Source organism: Ptychodera flava, chromosome 11 (genome assembly GCF_041260155.1).
Source record: "Ptychodera flava strain L36383 chromosome 11, AS_Pfla_20210202, whole genome shotgun sequence".
Taxonomy (NCBI): Eukaryota; Metazoa; Hemichordata; class Enteropneusta; family Ptychoderidae; genus Ptychodera; species Ptychodera flava.
Genome location: NC_091938.1, coordinates 715,900 through 739,602, shown reverse-complemented (window position 1 = coordinate 739,602; position 23,703 = coordinate 715,900). Strand labels below are relative to the sequence as shown.

Sequence of the window (23,703 nt, the reverse complement as noted above, 5' to 3'; positions counted from 1 at the left end):
TCTATGGCTCCTCATGAGATTTAATTGGATGGTTGGCAAGTCTCAACACCCATCAAAGTTTTTGATTCACTGCTTTTTCCTCTTTGATATTAATGATTGACATCCATTTCTGTACAACAGTTCAGGACATCTGGTTAAGCATAGAAAGTGTGAAATACATTCACAGCTCATTCAAAATACAGCTCATTCAAAATGTACTGTATTCAAACTTTAAGATTGACACTTTGAAATTCCTATCTTACAACTGACATGTCAACAATTTCATTAAAACATAGAATGACTATTTAAAATATAAATATATGTAAAATGTAAATATAATATACGTATATATATATATATATATATATATATATATATATATATATATATATATATATATATATATATAATATATATATATATATATATATATATATATATATATCCACCTTTTGTTTTACCTATGTCGCGCGCCGGGGGGGGGGTCACCCTGTTTTCGAAATTTGGAATAGGGGGGGTCACCCTGTTTTCAAAATTTGGAATAGGGGGGGTCAGCCACTTTTTGACGTCGGCAAAAAATAATCCACCGGCCCCCCCCCCCCCCAGGCCGAAGAAACTGACCAGTCCCTAAGCCTAATGCACGTGCCACGTGCTGCATGCCGCGTGCCACAGGCCACGTGCCGCGAGCACGGCGGTGGCAGTCCCCGGGTTGGTGGATACCCATGCTTGTTACCCAAGTTTGAAAAGTACCCCCTTTCCTAGAATATTTCTGAGAAAAACACCCCCTATTTGTTGCAAATCTGGGAGAAATTAGCTGTAACAACATACCCTTATTTTCGAAATCTAGGAGGTTAGTATGTTGACTTCCAGGGTTGACCCTGGAGGTTGACTTTGTATACATGTACATACATCACAAATGTTTGTCCTCACCTGATTTTAGGTGATTTTAGATTTTAGATGGACCCTAAGTGATGGGCATGTATACGTCATATGTACATACAAACGTACGGTACTGTCTTTCATTTTCTTTGTGAGTGAGACTAGACCAGATTTAGTGTCCTAGGGAGTTTATGAAATGAATACCCCTAATCTCGGAGGTTACTCTGAAAAAGTACCCCTTTTTCTCGATTTCACGGACCTAGAATCTCCGAGATGACTGAAGAAAAACACCCCCTTTTCCGTGAATTTGGTAACGCGTATGCCCACCAACCCGGGGACTGCCACCACCGGGGCCGCGAGCCAGAAGTTGGTGCATTTTCACTCCAATATAATTCATTAATTCATTTTCATAAATAAATCAAGATTCGGGCTTCAACGCCGCCTTCTAAATGCATGAACTGGGGACCATAGAATAACCAGCGAATACTGTGCGTATGCAGAAAGGGACTCGAAAGAAATTATAGGGAGGGAGGGCCAGTATTTTTCAAAATCACACTGCACGTAAATTTGTAACATTAAAAATTGATCAATCGAAATTCTGTACATTGATTTTATAGACCACATGTTAAGGTTGCTATATGGCAAATATCTAGGTGCTATGGTGTCTATCGAACTGTGACTTTGGTACATGTCTTACCTTAGTTGGGCTGTGAACTCCTCAGAAAAAAAAGTCATGCTGATGTTTGCAGTAGTCCACAGAATGTGCAGCGTTTTGTGACGCAACTCGCAACATGGCGCCAAAGGCGGGAAAATAGAGAAAAACTAAAATTATCAGCCAATAGTAGTTCACTTTGTCTTTTTGGCATCGACTTTGAGTGTGAATTGCTTCCGACCTAGCGATCACATGAGCAGATAGCGTATCCCGTATGTCTCTGTCTGTAGCAAACTTTTCTACCTACACGCTGTGTTACTACCGTATAACATAAATGGTTGTTCCACATTACTTCAATTTACTTTCTGGTAATGAAAACAATTACTGACACTCTTTCCCAAATATCACTGTGATTCACTATCAGTTTGCCACAAAGATCGCGAAGGTTTTGCGACAATATGCACGATTGTACCGGTCTTTACATGCCAATAAGTTTGAATACAAAATTAATGAGAACACGGCCGGTGGCAAACTTCTCCGCTCTGTGATAACTCGGCTCCGAGACAAAGTCGGCCTCTCTGTGTGTAGAGGTGTTGAAATTGGTCAAACTCTAAATACTTTAAGCTTATTCCATCTAATTAATTTCAATCCCCGACTTTTGTAAGTTTGGCGTAACAAAGGTAGTGTTGAGATGGGTACTGTGGTGTTGCCTGAATATACTCTGGGCATGTGTAAACTAACGCAATTCCTAGATTCCGTATACTCTTTTTAATTAGGCCCTCCCTCCCTCCTTATAATTTCTCACGAGTCCCTGGCACATGGCACGTGGATCAACTTACCCCCATGCAAAGTAGTGTTTTAAAGCTACAGTCTACACCACAAGATGTCAGATATCACTTTACACGACTCTGTGATTCAAACTTTATAAGGTTGTCATGATATCTTCTTGATCTATGGTGAACCAAGTATTTTGACCATTTTAACAATCCAGTTAATTACATCTACTTGAAGTAGAGCTTTCGTTAGAATCGAATTTGAAACGGCAAAACGAGGCGGCCTTTCTGAAATGTGTAACAAGGTAGACATAAGGTATGGGCCATTAGATCTTGGGAGAGGTGGTCGAAAACAAAAACAATTTTCAAAGCAAAAGGTTAGGTAAAAAATCTTCAGACCAGTTTGCAAAATAAAAAAATAAAAGCAGAACGCAAAACAACACATCTGACAGTTTATTTGGAAAAAAATTAGCATACCATGACTCACTTGGAAAAAAATTCAAAAATTTACAATTGTAAAAAAATATTCACAATCTGACCGCCCCACCTCCCAAGATCCAATGATCCATCCCTAAAGAAGCCACGGTCCCTCACAAACAACAAGAACTAAGGATCGTGATCACACTAGGATCTGAACACAGCCGTGTTTTTATGTAGGTTTCTTTGTCAACTCCAAGCCGCAGTCTTCAATGTCTGGTTTTTGCATTAGTTTTACAATGTTGTAGACATTCATTATTTACGAGTGATTAGTCCCTTGTTTTTGTTTCCTTGACAGTATTTATCAAGACAACCGAATGTTTTAGGTAAAGCCGATACATTACCTTCGTCTTTGATAATAATTGAATGTCCAGCATCAACGAAATGACTGACTTGGATGACCCTTGACATGAAATCTGAGACCTAGGAAAGCAAACAGTGACCGGAATGACCTTGGCACGCAAACACTCTCCGCGTGATCTATAGTATGTTCATCATATTTTGTATAAACTATTACAATCATCAGCGTCTGCCCATTGTATTTCTTTATGTAATATACTCTATTAGTCATCTCTAAACATTGCAGAAATAGAACGCCCAGATAAACAGCTGCAAAAGAATGCATTTCTCTCATTGCACAATACATGAATGTATACATTCGCTAAGGAAACAGACAATTCGTCTTGGACAAGTCTGGATGTCTGCGCTCAGCACAACAGATAACATCAGGCATTGAGACAGTGTCAGTAGCTTGACAACGGCCTTAGAACAGATAAAAAATTTTCTTGATAATCAAGAACAATTGAAAACGAGTGTTTGAATCGGGCTGTGGTTGGTTTTCCATTATAAATTACGTCATCTTTTCAGTCTAAATGTATCACGTTTATAGGTTTTTTCCATTACATTAATAGTTACTATGTGATTACAACTATGATTGTTTTTTACGTTTAGGCCTATGGTGATTTTTATTACATGAATTGGCGATATTACATTGATGGTTGCATTTTATCACAAATACAGTCGGTGTTACATTTTGGGTAGCGCCTATCGACACGATCATCGTGTGTATAGAAAAAAATACCGACACGATGATCGTGTGGATAACGTGGTTTTTCTTACCTATCCACACGATGGTCGTGTAAGTAAGCATGTCCTTTTTACTTATTGACAAGATGATCGTGTCTATAAGACGCATTTTCCGCTTATTTGCACGATGATCGTGCAAATACACAGTTTTCTTACTTATTGACACGGTGATCGTGTCTATAAGAAGCATTTCCCTCTTATTTGCACGATGATCGTGCAAATAAACTGGAAATGCTTCTTATAGATACGATCATCGTTTTGATAAAGAACAACACATACCGACACTATCATCGTGTAGATAAGAAAAACAAACGGATAATCCACACGATGATGATCGTGTCTATAAGAAGCATTTCCGCTTATACGCAGGATGATCGTGCAAATAAACGGGAAAATCTTACAATCGACACGATCATGAGCCTTTGTTTTTTTACGATCTTCAAACTCAGTAAAAAGCCATAATGTAAATGCCTCATCGGTCAAGCAAATTTAGTTTAATATGTATCGGCGCACTTGTCTTCCTTATAGCCAAAGGCATGATACTTCGTAATTTTTAAAGTTCTGAATCTCCGTCAAAGATCAGCGGAGATTGTCAAAATGCAATGAATGTTGCGAGAAGAGAGAAAAAATGGGAAGGAAGAGTGGGAGAGAAGAGAAAATTACAAAATAACAGACAGAATGAAAGAGAAAAAGAAAAAAGAATTGTAGGTGCAGAGTAGGGTATGCGAACTCACACGCTATGGAGAATCGTATTCATCCGTATCACTCGCATCATCCATCCCCATACACCACATTAGAAGCATCAAGTTTTTTAAATATGAAAATTCTTGTTGTGTGTGTGAAGCTGCTATTTTGTTTGTTATGCTCTCTAATTCATTTTTTGGGGACAGTTTGAGTCTCGAAAACGTGAAATATTGAGATCGCATATACGATTTCATTGGTTGTTTGTTAGGCTAAATATGGAGAACACACTTTTTGTCACACGAGGAAACTTTATTTCAACACGAAAGCCGTACATTTGAGACCATTTGATAAAAGAAAATGGTGACATATGTGTACAATGTGCATTTAATCGCAAGTTATCATGATCGTGTCGATAAGGTGCCTTTTCTTGCTTACCGACACGATCATCGTGTCGATAGCCACAACGTACATTTTGAGATGATAATATTTATGGAGGTTGTACACGTCACTGTCCGAGTCTTCTTGTTATCGAGTTAGTTTCGTATTTCATCCAAGGAGGATATCCTTGAATGGATATTTGGTTCAAGACAATCGAATGAGAAGTTATTCTATACCTCCACTGCTAGTAAGTTGGAAAGGAAGATGATGTTAACAAGTCTAGCCTGGATATTAGACAGCAGAAGGGAATACCTTCTATTATCTGTGCTGGCATTATACTTCCTTTGTTACAGAAAAATAGTGTAATTTTAGACCCTATGGAATACCTATGTCCCCTGAGTGAATCCTTGTGTACATTTAACAGTGCGTGATTTATTTACAATTTTACCGACCTGTAGTAAAGCGGATCAAGCCCGACTACCGCACAAAGGTTTGTTATTCCTTTTAGGGATGGACCATTTGATATCCAGGGGAGGGGGTCAGGAAGATTTTCGAAAAACAATTCTAAGCACATGCTGATGAAAAAAAATCAGCCAGAGAAGGCTTGACAAAAAAGATGACACAATTTGGTGAAAGGAAAAAATCCATCAAAAACTACTTTCTGGAACACATTTTTTTAAATTTTTCATTGGGCGGAAATTTTAGGCAGCATTAGATATACCATGGTTCTTTGGCAAATGGGGAGGCGGGGTGGGGGGTAATTAGAGTACAATGTGTCCCTCCTATAGCTGGGTCCGAAGGGTATAGTGGTGGCAGTAAATGTACGAACTTTTTGCTTTTGGAACTTTTTGTTCAGGTTGTTAACTTATTTCTTCCCACTCGAGTTTGACATCGCAAAGTTATTTAGGATGTAAAAAAATACATAATTGCGATTGTTGACAACTATATTGTGGTCCTTTACATTATGGACGATAAACAAGACCTCTGCAGCTTCGAAACAATGGTGGGTGATTAAGCATGCTTATCGCCCGGGATTAGCGACAATCCTCTGACTACAGCAGCACATTTTTCTATTTTAACAGCGTCGGCACTTGAAGAGTTAATTGACAACAAAGAGTCAAGCGTAACCAAGGACGTTAGGGTATGCTCAGGACATTTCACTTCTTTTTGGGAAGAAACTACTATTCCCACTGTGAAGAATCGCCCGGTAAATTTCTCATAATGTATTGTTTCAGTGTATAGACATAAAGGCACATTTAAATAAAAACATGTGGTTTGTTATAACAGCCTTTATTCGGGCTGTAGCAACCGTTTATTACCATCGAGTTCTTGCTTTTCCAGAAACACATCGCCACACCCGTCGGTCTACGGCTGCTAGGCCTCGGGGAATAGTGATGAGTTTCTGCTAACGCATGCTATGGTCCCTCGTGGTCATAAACCGGCCCTCATGACCAGGTTATACGTCTTTACAAAGAAATGTTTAACATCTTAATATATAATTAGGGTAATTTTAAAATTTAAAAATTTTAACTTACTTCAAACTTACCTTTCCAAAATCGATAATTTGCGTAGAAAATTGGTTATAAGAATTTCTGCGAGTCGTAAACCAGTTGATCCACATTAATTAACACCTGGAACTGACACCTACCCTGTTCCTTTTCTGTCTTATTATTGTAGGTTTGGTTGCTGGAAATTCAGTTCAATTCAATTCAATTCAATAGAACTTTATTTATCCCTAACATGGGCAATTAAAAAGTGGCTATTTTGTATCACTTGAGAAAATAATCAGTATTACTTTTAAAGTACCATAGAACAAGTTGATACAAAGTACACGTATTGAATATATTTGTCAAGAATAAGCAGCGACTTAAATCGTTTTTGAATTAACATTTCGAACTCCCTGTTTGGATAAAAATTATCAACGTTAAAGTCTAAGCCACTGTTGGATGAGGGAGACTTTTGGCCAACTCCACACAGTTCGCGTTCAATAAGCTTATTCTGTCCCAAACCTTTCCAGTCAGTCTTCACGTAGAATAGAAAGGGCATCTCTTTTGACACACACATTTCACTTGTGCATCGTTGCTGACTTGGGGTTATCAAAAAGTGGCAATTTATCAAAAATGATGTGGAGATTTCATGATTTTCCAGTAGGAATCTTCCCACTATGAGATAAGCTAGCCAATGGAAGGACAAGATGGTATCCAATTGGTTGGCAGAATCGTACCGTTATAATGAAATAATACAAATAAACTCCCTAAGTTGCTGTGAATAGTGACAATCGACCAATCAGATATAACCTTGCAAACACGCTGCGAGTCAGCCGCAAGATGGGACTAAAAATATGACGGGAGGGAGTCTCGGCCACATTAGAATGGTGAATAGCGCCCTCAATGTCAGCACCGTACTTTATCGGCATAAAACCTGGCTTTTAAAAATAATTTTCTCCTCCACACAGGCTTTGTTATAATTATATTAAAAAAGGGAAAGCTTGAAAGAGGTAAGTGAAAAAAAAATCTGAAAAATAAACGTCCCATTTTTGAAAGGGGCTACTGTGTCGAGCATGGGTACCACCAATTGACAAAATATGAGCAGTTAAATGAGATGGTGTCTTGTACAACTTAGAGCGATTTCATTGGATCATTATTTGAAGAACCTCTGAAATTGCTATCAAACTACTGAGTAAAATATACAGATCACTTTATAACATCATAAAACACAAGGTATTAAATTTAACAGATAAATGAACTGATCATCGCACAGTCAGCATTTTTTGTATTGTTTTCTATGCGAGACATGTCTACAGAATGAGATCTTACAACAAAGTAGAGTATAACATATAAGACAACTGGATTTCAGTTCTGCTGACCAAACTTTGAGCAGTTTTATGAAAACAAAAACAGTACCATTGGGTTTGACCATATTTCAGTGCAATGACGAGGGAAAAGCTATAACCAACAATTTGATACATGGATTTTAATTTGCATAGATACTCAATGCTCTTTGTATTTCTCATGAGTTTGTTGCTGGAAGAATTCCAAGAAAGTTATTCTTTGAAATAAGTTTGGGAAGCTGTGTAGTTTGAAGAGTCAAGATCAGACCACAGTATACTACCTCTGGGTTAGTTCTTCTGTTGGTACAACTCTATGTCCCTCCTGTCTGCTAAGATTTATAACTTCGTTATTTTTCTGGAATAAATCTAGATCAGTGATGAAATAAACCTCAGTCAGTCTTCCATGGAATAATATGTCAGTCTTTATTTTATGAACTGTGCCACACATCTATCTCTACATACATTAGATGAACTTTCCGTGATTCGAAACACCAAAATTTTTCACAAATTAGTATTTAAGGCAAATCATAAATACCTTTGTACAATGCAAAATATTCCAATTTTTAATGTACAATCTTCTATTGCTGAATTATTTATAATCCAATTCACTTCAAAACAATATCTACTTCTAACAGAAACATTTCTGTTGCTATTGTAAAGTATTAGTCTGAGAAGGTACAGCCATGTTGCAGGTTTTAAGGTCAGAGTTCAAATATCAGTATGGGTCCATGTCATCACTGTGCTTGTGATCATGTGACCCCATATCAGGGCAGATTCAGGACAAATTTTGAACTGCACTCACAGTGTAGTCCTGGAGCAGAGTTCTTTCACACACACAGGATGGACTTTGCTCACTATTACCATGACAAATACTGCTGTGAGAGCAGTATAATATCATGATATTGAAAGTTTTCCAAGTGACCTGTGACCTCAGTGGAAACTGAGCTGTTGGCCAATTACATACAGTTCATTGAATGACACATGACCTTATTTAAATATGGCTGCCAATTCATGTAGCTTTATGATACATCAACTACAAGTTTACACCTGTACAAAATCAGTACACCGATGGTAGAGAGCATCATCACCCTATTGTTTCAAGAGTGACCTACACAATTTTTATTTCAAAATATTCAGCTGTGAGAGGTTTGAATGCAGCGTTTCAAATCCATTACTACAACTAAATAAACCCAACAGACCAATATGTAATATGCGTATCAAAATTTAAGATATACAGGCATCATGGATAATTTACGAAGTCAAATATGATAAAACTACACAAGAAAACAAAGTGACAAATGTGTTTTCATTTGAACTTTTTTATGGGCATTGTAAAAACATGATGGCGTTGATTCACGTCAGACAAGAATTGATGTTCTGAAACTTCAGTTTTCAAATTAAAACACATCAACAGTCCTTGTGTCCTGATTTTATGAATTTGCATAATTGTAAATGCTTTTAATGTTGCAATCGCAGATACTTTTCCTCTGATGGCTTACTGGCTTGGGACTCAGAAAATATGAACCATGAATTCGGTACACCAAGACAATGACAATTATAAAGAAAGCCATGATGAGGGGTGTGATGATCAGTATTTGTAAAGTTAATCACAGATACTACCCTAACTGTGCGTTAATGTACATATTTTCAAAGCTGAAGTGTTCATGTGAAAAGCTAAACCAAAACTAAAGAACAGCAAAATAAGAATATGGACTTTCAATTGATGTTGGTAGTCTTTGAAATCTGTCACTTTTTCAAATGGGTCAAAGATTTGTTCAATGTCTATAGATTTCATATAATAGCAACCCTTTGGAAAATATTTTTGGGTCTGTGTAAAAATGACTGACCATCATAAAAACTATGAAGATTGGCAGAAATAGAAGGTTTTACATGTGCAAGTGTTTGCAGGAATCTAGGACAGAACATTACAGCAACTCTTTAACTTTTCAAATAAACTTAATTACAATTACATGTGTTATATGAATTACATTCCTTTGAGTCTGTGGTTCATGGCACCACAGCTGAAAATATCATACATGCCACACTGTCATTTATTTTAAATGTTCTCTTTCCATAAATACACAAGAGGGAAGGGCAGAGGTCAGGGGTCAAAGTTGAGCTTTCAGTTTCAGTCTCATTCATGGTTGGCACTTAACAATTCGTAAATTTGGAAAGCCCCTAAAATACAGCAAATTTGTTGTATGGTAACGATTTAATAATTACCATATGTTTAATACACAGCCATAGTGACAAGATTGCTTTATGTTGGTTTCAATGCTTAATTGTAGATTTAGATTTCCTATTTGGGATCAAACTGTGAACACAGAATCAGAATAGCAGCCTACATAAAGCTCTCTAATTGCCTTTACTGATAAATGCCTTGTCTAAAATTGATCACAGATTCTGCCAATCAATATTGATCAAAGGTTTTTGTCAATCAATATTGATCACAGGTTCTCCCAATCAATATTGATCACAGGCTTTTGCCAATCAATATTGATCACAGATTCTGCCAATCAATATTGATCACAGGTTCTGCCAATCGATATTGATCACAGGTTCTGCCAATCAACATTGATCACAGGTTCTGCCAATCAATATTGATCACAGATTCTGCCAATCAATATTAATCACAGGTTCTGCCAATCAATTGTTTGTAAACTGTTATTGGATTCTAGTTGATGTGCAATCTCTTCAGGGATGCCATGAAGTAACCATAGTTTTTGAAGTTTCCGATATCTATCTTGACAAAGATGCAGTGGATTACCTCTCCTGTAGTAAAATATACAAAACACAATTGATGATCTGTATTTGCCTTGAAAGATCTAGCTGGATCTGGGGAGCTTTTAATATCTACACAAAACATAACACACAATAGCAAGGCATATACAGACATGTTGCAAAGCTGGTGTGATTGATTGTAATATCCAAATGAATTTTATTCTAGTTGGCTTTATACAACTCGCTAAAAGACTTGAAATATATGCAGTTGATACATTTGGACATCAATCACAGTAAATACTTTTTGTTAATAACATATCTACTCTTTCTTCAGATTTCCGAATTTCTTCAGACTTCCTTCAAATTCTAATGATTCTGAAAAATCTCAAAAGCCATGAAGATTTTTTTAAAGTAGAGCATTCAATGCTACCAAAATTTGTACAAAATCAAAAATCCAAAGTGACCCATTGTATAGATAAATATAATCATATGAATACATCTGGGCTCAAAATGTGAAGGGGCTGAGACACCATAAAGATTCTCACTGGTAAAATTGTACATTTAGAATGCTTCTTCAGGACATTTGGACTCTCAAAGTTTTCAAATTCTTTTCCAGTCTACTACTTGTGGGGGCTCATTTTGAAGCCTTAGGAGAAAGAAAGACTTTCATTGTCCCAGCTTTTTGAAAATCAAAAATTTTATTTTTCCCCCAGTAGAGTAAATACAGGGATGGCGGCCATTTTGAATTTCAAACACTGGTAAATCTTGGGTAATTTATTCTCTAATACTAAAATTTATATGGCGACCCCATTGCAAAAGTTTTAAGTCTTTCACTTTTGAGGCGTATACAACCTCAAGCTCACTTCAAAATTTTAAACTATGACAATGTGGAGGATTATTGGAGAATGACAGCCCTGACAGCAATCACAGAATGACAAAGACTGACCTTAGTCCTTGATCTGTTTCCCCATAGTCATCTAGATATGGTGGTGTAAAGAAACATCCTTTGTTTTTCCCTGATAATAGTATCAATTGACACTCTCGAACTCTGTAAAAAAGACAACACAACTGAATCAAAACATTGAAAGGACAGTAAATTCATCAAAATATACCTATTTTAAAAACTTGTCCATTTCAATGATTATGAAAAAATTATTCAAGGTTGACAAAGTCGTTGATGTTTCTATAGTGACAGAAACTGTTCATGATAAATCTTATCCTGCTGGTGTTTGTTATAAAAACTAAATGTCTTTTGGTAACATTTTTCAAACACCTTTAGTTTATTACGTATGGTAACTATTTGACCTTGTGGTTGTACTCTGATATAAAACATAGGGCCAATGTCCCTGAAGCTACTATAGACATTGATACAAAATTAAGTATTTCCTGACTGTATGAAATTATCTCACTAAGGTCATCCTAGGGACCACCTGTAAACCAAATATTTAAGCTGTCTGACCAGCGGTTTTGAAAAAACAAGCGACCCAAAAGTTGACAGAGCTCTGCTGTGTTATGTAGAGAATAACTTTTTGTGACACATGTATTGATGAAGAAGGTGGACATCTTTGATAGCTCATTTCAGGATGGCCTGACAAAAAATGGCAAAATTAGCAGCAAAAATGCAAAATTGATGATTTCATCATAATTTCAATATATTACATTAGGATAAAGCCTTGGAACCTGTATACCAAATATCAAAGATAATCAGATGAGCAACTTTTGAGAAACAAATATTTTGACCAAAAAATGGCAAAAATTGACCCAAAAATACAAAAATTAAAAATTTCATCAAATTTCAATACATCACACTAAGACAACCCCTAGGAACCTGTATACCAAATATCAAAGGCATCAGACAAGTAGTTTTTGAGAAACACATTTTTAGACCAAAAATGGCAAAAATTGCACCAAAAATACAAAATTGCAGATTTCATCATATATTCAATATATCATATTTAGTTCATCTGTAGGAACCTGTATACCAAATATCAAAGCTGTCAGATGAGCGGTTTTGATGAAATAAAGTTTTGACCAAAAATGACAAAAAATTCCTTAAAAATACAGATTTTCATATTTCATCACAATTTGAACAAATCTAAGTTGGGTTATCCCTAGGGACCTGTATACCAAATAACAAAGCTGTCTGACCAGCGGTTATGAAGAAGAAGATTTTTTACCAAAAACGCCTTTTTTTGCACTAATTTGCATATTTTCAACAATATCAAAAAATTAAAAAACAAGTTTCTCAAAATCATATTTTTGATCTACACAACAAATATCAAATCAGTAAGTACTGCGGTTCTCAAGATATTTGAGTGGACGGACGCCTCACAAACGGACATACATACATACATACATACATACATACATACATACATACATACAGACGGACGCCAGACGGATACCCATCCCAATAGCTTCTATAGACTATAGTCTATGCAATGACCTGTAAAAAGAAGTTTGTTATTACACAGTCTGGTGATGGTTCTGAAGATCAAATATACATCACTTGCATTCTTGTGAACTGAGCTTCCAGACTTGGATGCATTTGAAAACTAGTGAGCACATGGGCATGGCCCAGAGTAGTGGTTCACACCTTGCTTTTTGCTGACTTCCTGCAACAACTTACATGTCAATCAGAATGACAACTACTTATGTAGAGTGTCTGCTCAGAGTCAGGGCTGTAACCTCCATAAATGTAATAATCTCCACAAATGTAATATCAACCACAATTGTAATAAAATCAACAACAAATGTAATAAAACAGTCAACCATTAACCCGCAATAACAAATGTAATAAACAAATTAACCATAAATGTAATAAAACTCAACCATAAATGTAATAAACTTGAACTTGCATATGTGATCATTTGTTTATCAATGCCCTGAGTAAATAATAACTTTATTATAATAAGACTAGTGTAATGTTATTGCATACTTTCCTGAAACTAGGTTTCCTTTCCGAAACAAAGAATAGAATAAAACGGTGAGGTACCGATCAAACGGAAGGGGAACAGCAGTTCTGGACACTGATAATTACATAATAAGGAAGTGTCAAAATATTACTCGTCAACCAGTGATACCACACAAGGTTTATGACAGTGACTCAGAACAACTAAAAGAGAAACATACAACTTTATACAACTCCTCTACTCTGGAGTAGAGACTGGACTAACATTCATATTACAGCTGTGTCTCGCCATGGCCAATCTTCTGTACTTAAAACAGGAAAAAGTAAAATACACTTTCAAATATACAAAACACACTAAACACAAACAATTAAGATATGAATAATGTGTGGAGTTGCTTTCTTTATTAAATAGATAAATATTTATGGGCTAATTCCTCAATTGCAACGACAAAATAGATTTATTACATTTATGGTTGACAAGTATTACATTTATGGGTGATTTGTTTATTACTTTTATGGTTACCATTTATTACAATTGTGGTTGGTGTTTTTATTACATTTATGGTGGATTTTTGTTACATTTATGGGTGATATTACATTTATGGGTGCATTTTATTACAATTATGGTTGGCGTTACATTTATGGAGATTATTACATTTATGGAGGTTACAAGGACTGGTTGTCAAATGATGGATTCTGAAGGTTACACTCACAAACCACAGGGCTTATTTTTTGAAAATGGCAGGAGAGCTAAAATTCACTCTCCTGAAGCTATCCAGGTGAGTGGTAGGCGAGTGATTTAACAGCTCCCCTAAAAGTAGTAAGGCTAGTGAAAAAAAAAATTGTGTCATCTCTTGTGATTTGAATATGGCACTGCTGACATTAGGAGAGTGACTGAACAGGTGCCCTGAAAACAGTATGGAGAGTGCATGAATAAAATTTATTACGAAAACAATGTGACTAGCTGTCTTTCTTATTGTTATGTAATAGAGAAGGGAGAAAATACGGGTTATGTATTTTGATAGATGGAACAGGATAAGCAATGTTCTCCCACCCAAATGTTCATAGCATATTGGCTAACTTTCAACATTTTTCGAACAATAAATATGCAAAAATGTGGCCTCTGTTGCATTCAGGGACTAATAGATGAATTTATACTTTTTAAAAGGACATGTAACCTTTCCATGATTTTTTCATAAAATACAAGCCTTTTAAATATACTAAGACTTATGGTATGCACATTAGATACATTGGCATTAAGACAAAACCTACCAAGACAACAGTGCTGTCATTAAACATGTTTGGTTTTGAACATGGAGGTATTTTTTTACCTCCATAATTTGAACTACGCCGAGTACGCGTACAGAACTAGATGTTACACTGAATCGTGCTACCAGTACTCCACAGTCAAGTTATGTTTCATTTGTTTACGTTTGCGGCCCGCTGAAACATCCTGCATGCTCGTTGGTCTTCAACCAAAGTTAATTTGGCCGATTCTTACCGCGATATATCGAAGTGATCACCAGTTTACATTCCACAAAACAAAACGAATTTATCATAACAGCCATGTCGAGGTACACGATCTGCGGTGTGTACACTCGAAGGCGAAGAGGGCGAAGAGGGCCGAGGGCTACCATTTTACGACAGTCACACAGAACTCCTATGCTGTGCGCCAAAATGTTGCAAAAATTTACGTCTTTCAAAGTTTTAAAGTAGAATGAACTCATGATCGTTTCGAGATCTTTTTTTCAGAATGATCGGGTATCTGTCCAACTTTTCAGAGTCAATTTAATTATTTTCAAAGGACCAAGAGACCTAGCAGTCGCTCAGGCTAAACTGTTTAATCAGAGATTATGCATTTGTTTCCGCGAGTTGCGACGTGTAGTGCCATTCATCATCGTAGACATTTTCTCCACGTTCGATCTCGATAGCATAAGCAATATGATCCTCGTTTGTCACGCATATTTTTCCTATGAAATCTTGCTGTTGCAGGATAACCGTTTATGTTTTGAACACTTAGAAAGAATATAGCAGCCAAGAAAACGGAGTTGGTCTGAAATTGAAAGAATGAAGGGCTGTACTTTGTACATTTGTATACGTGTAAATTCCAAACTATAGTAGTGCTATTGAAGTGTACAGGCCCAATGCCGATACACTATCACCAGATGAGTGCTATAGTAATACTGTATCACATTGTTGCACCTTGCCGAGAACGTAATTCATACTGAAGTGAAGTGAACTGAATATTGAAAGCATAGTTTTATTCACTACACTGTGCCTCGCGCGTCTATCAGAGGAGATTAGAGTACCGGTATGTTACATTTTGGTTACAACATGTGCCTTTGGTCTCAAAAACTTGGGTCCCAGCCGTGGCACGAGCAGCTAATCGCTCTCGCGGAATTTGATTTGCGCGAGTGGTTGGCGAGCGGAGCGATCGCTCGCCTCAAAACATAAGGTCTGAAACCATCAATTTATGTCTTGATTTTGCCATTTCCAACACACTTGCTGGGTTCAAATATTGACCATAAGTATTAAAATGAGATGTTTAATGAAGTTATAAAAACACAATCCACTTCAAAAGAAATTGTCCTGCTTTGAACATAATACAATTCAGATTCCATAATATTTTCACTAATTCTGTTTTCATTTATCATACATTTATAAAAATGTGGCTGTAATAATTAAGCCCATGAGCACCTAACGCATATAATTCAGATTTTAAAAGGCTTATTTCAATAGGATGTGCACTTTTGCTTGTAATGTCTAAAGCCAATAGTACATGTTGTACTTTACCTTAAAAAGACTCCAACGCCAGCACCACAAGTATAGGTATGAGCCATACATGCACCAACAATGTCATTATCAAGTTCCTTCTGACAGCAGTAACTCTGAGAACACAGTGTCTCTCCACAAACTAAACAAAGAGTTGGTGCTCTGCTGTCACTTCCACTGGATTTTGGACACCTACAAAGAAAAGGAAAGGCAAATGTAAAGCTGGCAATAGATGGCGCTGTGCATTCTGGATGCACACAATCATACAGTGTAAGATTCATTCACTTTTGAGATAGTAAAAGAATCTCTCAGAGATATCCTGGTTTGTGTGTTATCAATAAAGACAAGGAAAGTAAACTTCTGAATCAGGAGTATTGAACAGAAAAATTGAAAAATGTTTGCATCAAACATAATTCAAGGAATGCAAATATTTGATAGCTGTATTAGAGTATAAAACTTAAGTTTGAAAAAGGAGACAAGTCCGGTAGTCTACGGTTAAGCCTTTATTATAAAACCAACATTTCGACCACACACAGGAGGTTTTCTTCAGGGTCTCCAAGATACTCTGTTTTGAGTCCATGTCTCTAAACTGGTGCATCCTCTTTGTAGTTGGACTGAGTGCAGTTTCGCTCCTAACAAACTCATAAAACTTAGTCAGATTCAAAAAATACTATTATTCAGTTCATATATATTTTTATGACAATGACATTTCTTATTATTTTTACTTTGATTTTGTCATCTAAATATCACCTGGTTTTGTTTCATCATATTGCAGCAATTGCACAGATATATTCTGATGGATATGCTTTGTACTTACATAAACAATGATATAGTATTGATCAGCTGACTGTAGTCTTGTGGCAATTCAATCAGTTGATTCACTTCAAGTGGATATCTGAAACACAAAATACATCAAACTCTATCTGAAATGTATCAAGGACACACAGTCTGGAATGCATGTACTAGTGAACTGAGGAGCTATTTGACCTCTGACGTCACAGAGCTCCTTAACTTTAATAGTCAAGATTTTCTACACTGAATTGTTTCACATGATGCCGTACTTTGAATTCATCATATTTTAATAAGTGAGTTTTCTAGAATTCAGTGGAAATAATATTGTTGTAATATACTGTAACCCAGTGTCATATGTAGATTCATTAACAATTGTAAAGAAATACCTGACCAAGTTGCCCTGGTTTTCAACAGACATCTTTGTTGTGATGGCTGGGTGTTGACACCATCTTTCAATGATAGTTTGCATCTGTGGAGCGCCCTCATTGTCAAACAGTTGCGACAGATCAGTTGGCATTGCAAGGTATTGACATAGAGGTTCAAATTCATCAATACCAACATCTGTGTTTGAAAACATGAGAGAATGATAATCAGGTCCTTTTGTTTCTGAATAATGGCGGTAACACTCCTAGATATGTAGCTGTCAAAGATTTGCCATACATGTAAATACATCAGTATGTAAACCAGTTCCACTACGTGAGGCTGTCCTATTTGAATGATGAAGGTGGTTTGGAACAATCTGACGGATGTATGGTTGTATCTGATAGCTAAGTTAAACTGAACTCAAAAGATATTCATTTCATAGAAATTAGGATTAATTTTAAATAAAGAGTGGTATTAAAGATCAAGAGACTTTCTCTTGAAATGGATAACATCATCAGCTGTTAACATGGCTGGTATGGAAAAAAGGTATTGTTAAGCAAAACTTGTAAAAAAAGATTGACAAAAACCTTTTCTTACATGAATTTGCATTGGAGTTTCATTAGATGGTTTAAAACCAACTCAGAAAGATTGAACTTACTATTCAAGTCAACTTTGTAGATGAGAGTGGTACTGCATGCAGATAATTATGATCTGATATGCAAATGGATTCCACTATTTAAAATAAAATTACATCATCACATACAATGAAATGTAATACTATCATGGACTTTCCTTGTTAGATCAGCTAACTGGCTATAATTAACATTAATTCTTGTCAGGGAATTCAAACGGAGCTGTAATAGTGATTTTCACCCAAAAGGGCTTAGTGATTTCATCTTTGTCTCAGACATTTCATTGATACATATCATTATTTCCTTGATATAATTCTACTGAAAATGCCAAAAAATGTTGGAACACACACTTACTTTGAAGTTCAGCTGGACTTGCAATGCCATTGAGAAAATGAAAAAACATGGCTGCACACCTCAAAAATGGAAGACACGCCTTCTTTACCTGACATAGTAGTTGCCATGACGACGGAACTGTTAAAGTTTATTCCTGATGAACAAACGCAGACATGAAAAGACAATCAGTAAACTGTAAACTTCCTCAATAAATTTTGTCATACATAATGGTCAAATATGAGAAGGGTTTTGAAACAATGGTGTTTTACCATGGATATGAAAGGTTGGCAACACAAGACAGAAATATCATCTACAATTTTCAATACTATCTCATGTTGATTTCTATGTTTACCTATAGTGTACTTTATGAAAGTTTCATAAAATTTACCACTTTTCTCATTTCAAAGATGACTCTTTTAAGAAAAGAACTGTTACACAAGACATTTTAATCACAAATCAAAATCTAACTCTCACCCTGCAGTAGTGTGAAGATTCTTGTAAATTTCAAGTAATTTCTGTGCCTCATCTCTGTCTTCTAGTTCCATTTCCTCATCTGAAATTAACAATTTCTCTTGGTCAGATTTTTTCTACCACTTCCACAACAATATATTGAGAAATGTGACATTTACACACCAAGCAGATTTGAAGTACAATGTTAAGAAATGTTAACACTTTGTATTATTGGTGTTGATTTTCTTGTCATTCAAATACCAATCAGATTTTCTAATACTCTACAAACATTATGCAAATGGAACTGAAATGATAGCATAATGAAGATCAACCCATGAAATCTTAAGTTTTGAAGAAAGTGCAAGATACACAGCAAAGAACTTTATCAAATGATAAATATTTTGGAAATTCACTCTTCAGGTTCCAGGACAAGAAACTGACCTTTCTAAGCTAACAATTCTCTAGTGGTTAATAAGCTCAGAACCCCTGTAAATTATATATTTTCGGAAAGCGTACATATACCGGTAGGGGAACATTTTGGTTACAATAGTGTCACCATTATTTACATAACTATCATGTGACAGGTAATTTGCATAATCTTTCAAAAATCGGTTTTCCCTATGTTTTGTTTCAATGTTTTGAGATATGTGGCCGAAATTTGTGTGAGTGCAAGCTGTCTCAAGGATCTTCCAAAGTGTGTCTCAGAATTATTTTAAACCTTCTTAAACAAACTAGTTGATTTCTTCTTCTTCAAAATAAAAACTAAGCAAGATATAAAAATCTGAGACACACTTTGGAAGAGTGTTGTAACAGCTTGCATTCCAGAAAGTTTGAGTTAGATATTTTGAAGTATTGAGACAAAACAGAGGGAAAACCGATTTTTGAAAGGTTATGCAAATTACCTGACACTTGATAGTTATGTAAACAATGGTAACACTGTGGTTACCAAAATCTTCCCTCTATATCTGGGCTTTCAGAAAATATATAATTTACGGGGGTTCTGAGCTTATTAACCACCAGAGAAATGTTAGATTAAAGAGGTCAATTTCTTGTTTTGGAAACTTAAGCAATGCAAGATTTCTATTGGAAGTAAGTAGTTCTCTTGGGGTATTGAGAATTTTCATGATTATCTTAGAGGCAGTCATCCTGTTATGAATATCAGAATGACACTGAGATATCAAGGTATCAATTTTTACTATTTTACACACATTATGATTCATACGATGTCGTGGTGATATTTTTTGGTGTGAAATCTTACCTGAGGTTTGAAAAGTTGATGTAAATAGTATTTGCAGGATATGTGCAGTCAGTGTTACTTTCAATGCCCAGTGGTGGTTAATAGCTTCACCAGATACATGTGTGCTTGAATTACACACACTATCCTCACAATTTAACAGAGGTATTGATAAACATACATTGACCTGCAAAATAGTTATTCATTCATGAATATAAGTTGAGAGCAAAACAATTAATGAAAGTATGAAGGACGAAGAAAGATCAAAACTTCAACAAGATTTTACGTCATGAAAATTCAAAATGTCTTATAAGGCAACTGTAGTTAGATAACAGTATGAATGTTGTCTTATCACAGTGGCATATAATGACATACATACATTCTGTTCTTGAAATCAGTTACACCATTGAGGGCGCTCTTACCATAAACAACGTATTGTCTAATTTTCAAAAAACATTAATCACAATTTATATATCAAAATTGCAATCAAACTTAAGATGACAACTACTCTACAAAAAAAACCCTTTGATCTAACATACTCTGAAGTCTTAATATCAAAGTTGGTCGACAATGAGTCTTTACTAAATTCTTCCAGATCTCATACTTACCATAAGTGTAAACATGTCAATGTCAAGAATGCAGGGCAAATCAGCAACTTCTGTCATGGCTGTCATGGCTGAGAAAAAATCAAAACAAAACATTAATATCACAATAGGACTGAGATCCTGACCTTGTGCAGAGTACGATTGGAAATTTCAATTCAAATTTCTCATGATCAATAATCGTATATTTTTTTGGAATTTTTAAGATACTGTTTTAGATGGCTTCATCACATGTTTATAATCTTTCTGGATCCTATGTTATTGCATTTACAGTGCCTGTCTAGATCTTAGATCCTATGTAATTAAATGCTTTTCAAGAGCCACATTCATAGAAGATTTGTAGCCAGTGATCACAGATGAATTTGAAATCTTACCTGATAGCAATCGCAGCGCATGTTTTCTACATGCAGTTGTATTTGTAATATTTCCACAAGCTGCAGCAAATCGTACCAAGGCACCAAGACACTCATTCTAAAAACCAAATAAATACACACATTAAACAACATGCACTACAACTCGAAGGTCAAATAAACTTCTACTTCCAAAGACATGGTGAAAATTTTTGTCTTAAAACACTGTATCATAGTGTCTTTGCTCCATTGGTCAGCTAGTGTCATGTGATATTATGTGAAATGTTTATTGGTCCTTCCATATTATGCAACAGTATCATGATTATTGTTCATGTAACAGTCACATGATATATATGGAATTAACATGTGACTGAAATACTTATTACACATGACCTCAACATGAACACTTATTGGTCTGTCAATCTGATGTGACCGGTAAAGATAGTTGTTTTGTAGTCTGCAAGTTGCATCAATTTCAGTGGGTCCATGGAAGATTTGTTTGAGTCGTGTGCTTTATGCAAGTTTTATGGGCATATGATATGCATATTGATCAGTTCATGTCATGTGATGTTGACAGCTGATGACCATTGGTTAATTCAAATGTCAGGATGATTGTTATAGGACATCACATGACAGGAGAAACATCATTTTGTTTTGTTTTACCTGTCTTGATGACAATGACCCAAAGAGAGGCTTAGCTTCCTCTCGCAGTAGATTTTCAACTGAGTGTATTGTGTAGGCACAGGTTGTCCAGGCAACTACAGGCACTCTCTCATCTTCATCAAAAGGCATCAATCCAAGACCAACCTTCAACAGATGAATACGCATAGCAGTCACGATGAATACGCATAGCAGTCACTTCTCAATATCAATGTAGTAATTGTTCTCAAATTCAGCCTCTCTTACTTGATGAAATAACCACATGAATTGTAGTATTTTCTTTCTGAGATGGTCTTACAATCTCTGATCAGTAATTCATAATGACTCAAAAACCTAAATTTTCTCTAAGATAGAAATCTTCACATTTTAAAGAATACCTTCAGTTAACAAATCCATTTTTATCACTTAATTCACATATTTTATCACAATTTATCGAAAATGAAGAATAACATCTAATGTGTACATCATTCTCCGTCATCAGTTCAAGATTTGACAGATTGTTTTAAATTGTAATGTCACAGATTAATCTATGATGTGGTACACTTACCATATAAAGTGATCTTGCAAACATCTTAATCATGTCTTTCACACTGTCTGAAAACTGGGATCTAAGACAAATTTGACCAAATCCACATTTTAATGGCTACTTCAAGCAGCTCTCATGACATACTTTCACAGACTTGCAATAATTCTGAATAACACATTATATTTGACCAGTGGGTCAGCTCTTCATCTGAGAAATATGACACACTCTGTAGCATACATAATTGCATGTGTACATCCCTAGCAATGCCAGACAGAAGCAGCTTCAGTCTCTAGAGGGCGCTACACCAAGCCAAGCACGCAGACCACTCAGGACATAGAGTATTTCACAGAAGTTAGGAGAGCATACACCGACTATCATCATAAGGACACATTGCCAATCATGAAACATATTCTATAGATAGACATACATATAGTGTTCATTCAATCTTGTCTTATCAAAGAACAATTCCTAAATCTGGAAGAAATGTGCAGTTTTTGTGCAAAACACATCCTTGTGTTGTAAAATCGCAGATATATAAATATTGGCAGTGGAACTTACGGAATAGAGTAGACATACTCAAAGAGTAGCTGGAAATTTTCTGCCACTGTTTGAGCCATGGTCTGCGCCATCATTTTGGTCAAAGTTGGCAGTGGGCAAGGATCTGATAAACTGTTCTCTTCTAATAAAAACACAGACATAAACAAAAGATTGTTATGAATGGATCTTGTTGAGACAAGGTACACAATGTAATATCCAAAACCTACATTGTCATACCTTGTCAAAGTCATTTGTTCACATGATACAGAAGTTAAATAACCAAGACTAGGTTGTTTGTAATGTACCTTAACCCTTTCACCACCATGTTTTAGTCCAACCCCATTGCAATATAGGTAATCTGGACCAGTGCACTTGCAAATGGGTGTAAAAGGGTCAACTTATCCTATGATCCTATGATCATACCATTGATACAGAGAAATTTGCTCTTCTGAGACAATGTGCACAATAAGGCAACTTGGATGATTAAATAAGGCTAAAATTGAACATTCAAAATAAAGGATGGACTTGTTGAGAGACTGAGAATCCTACCACTAGATTGTTGTTGCTGCATTTCCTCTTCCTGTTGTTGTTTTTGTCTCAAAGCAGATTCCTGACTGGCTTGCAGTATACTCTGTATTCCTGCCAACCATTCATTGTAAGACACTTCAGGACTGGCTGGTTTCTCATCACAGATACTGTGAAATTAAACAGTCACAGTTTGGTATAGGGTAAATGTGACGTTTACAGTGATTTCTATTGACTTGGAATAAAGTGTAATACTTGCAGTCATTACAGACACCAATTATCTTGTGTAATCATTCTTACACATCAAATATTGACTTGAAACACTACACAATGAAAGATGTCACATTTTATGACAACATACTGATTTAGAGCAGAGAGGCATTGGTCAGTGTAACCTGTGTCCTGGTGAAATTGAAAACATTTATCATTTTCTCCTTACCTATTACAGTTATCATTTTCCATTAAGTTGGAAATATTTTTTACCCACATCTGCTTGATATGATTTCCTAATTTGGTCATTGCAGAATAACAGATTAGTTTCTTTCCGATAGTCTTCA

At 35.8% G+C, this 23,703-nt stretch overlaps 2 protein-coding genes across 3 annotated transcripts in view; both read right to left on the bottom strand.

The window, feature by feature from the left end:
• Positions 1 to 8,137: 8,137 nt before the first annotated feature.
• Positions 8,138 to 23,703, bottom strand: part of LOC139143208 (E3 ubiquitin-protein ligase UBR2-like) — an 80,069-nt gene continuing 64,503 nt past the window's right edge. For both annotated transcript variants that reach the window (XM_070713356.1, XM_070713357.1), the window contains 14 exons: positions 23,171 to 23,316; positions 22,643 to 22,763; positions 22,106 to 22,166; positions 21,562 to 21,705; positions 20,923 to 21,019; positions 20,555 to 20,622; positions 19,971 to 20,133; positions 18,737 to 18,815; positions 18,284 to 18,416; positions 17,321 to 17,495; positions 16,960 to 17,037; positions 16,164 to 16,334; positions 11,406 to 11,507; positions 8,138 to 10,510 (listed from right to left, as the gene is read on the bottom strand). In XM_070713356.1, the coding sequence (XP_070569457.1) occupies positions 18,404 to 18,416; positions 18,737 to 18,815; positions 19,971 to 20,133; positions 20,555 to 20,622; positions 20,923 to 21,019; positions 21,562 to 21,705; positions 22,106 to 22,166; positions 22,643 to 22,763; positions 23,171 to 23,316 (892 nt within the window). In that variant the 3' untranslated portion in view covers positions 8,138 to 10,510; positions 11,406 to 11,507; positions 16,164 to 16,334; ... (1 more) ...; positions 17,321 to 17,495; positions 18,284 to 18,403. The remainder of the gene's footprint in view (positions 10,511 to 11,405; positions 11,508 to 16,163; positions 16,335 to 16,959; positions 17,038 to 17,320; positions 17,496 to 18,283; positions 18,417 to 18,736; positions 18,816 to 19,970; positions 20,134 to 20,554; positions 20,623 to 20,922; positions 21,020 to 21,561; positions 21,706 to 22,105; positions 22,167 to 22,642; positions 22,764 to 23,170; positions 23,317 to 23,703) is intronic.
• On the bottom strand, positions 10,369 to 18,332 carry LOC139143246 (E3 ubiquitin-protein ligase UBR2-like). The gene is made up of 6 exons (XM_070713402.1): positions 18,284 to 18,332; positions 17,321 to 17,495; positions 16,960 to 17,037; positions 16,164 to 16,334; positions 11,406 to 11,507; positions 10,369 to 10,510 (listed from the first exon to the last, which is right to left on the bottom strand). Exons 1-6 carry the CDS (start codon positions 18,330 to 18,332, stop codon positions 10,369 to 10,371), a joined length of 717 nt encoding a protein of 238 aa, XP_070569503.1.

Excerpts from the sequence above, each read along its gene's own strand:
- LOC139143246 (XM_070713402.1), bottom strand. The coding sequence starts at position 18,332 with ATGTTTTTTCATTTTCTCAATGGCATTGCAAGTCCAGCTGAACTTCAA. Across the intron at positions 16,335-16,959 it reads AATACTATATCATTGTTTAT|GTGTCCAAAATCCAGTGGAA; the intron begins GTAAGTACAAAG and ends TTTTCTTTGTAG. Across the intron at positions 11,508-16,163 it reads GGCGTTGGAGTCTTTTTAAG|AGTTCGAGAGTGTCAATTGA; the intron begins GTAAAGTACAAC and ends TCTTTTTTACAG.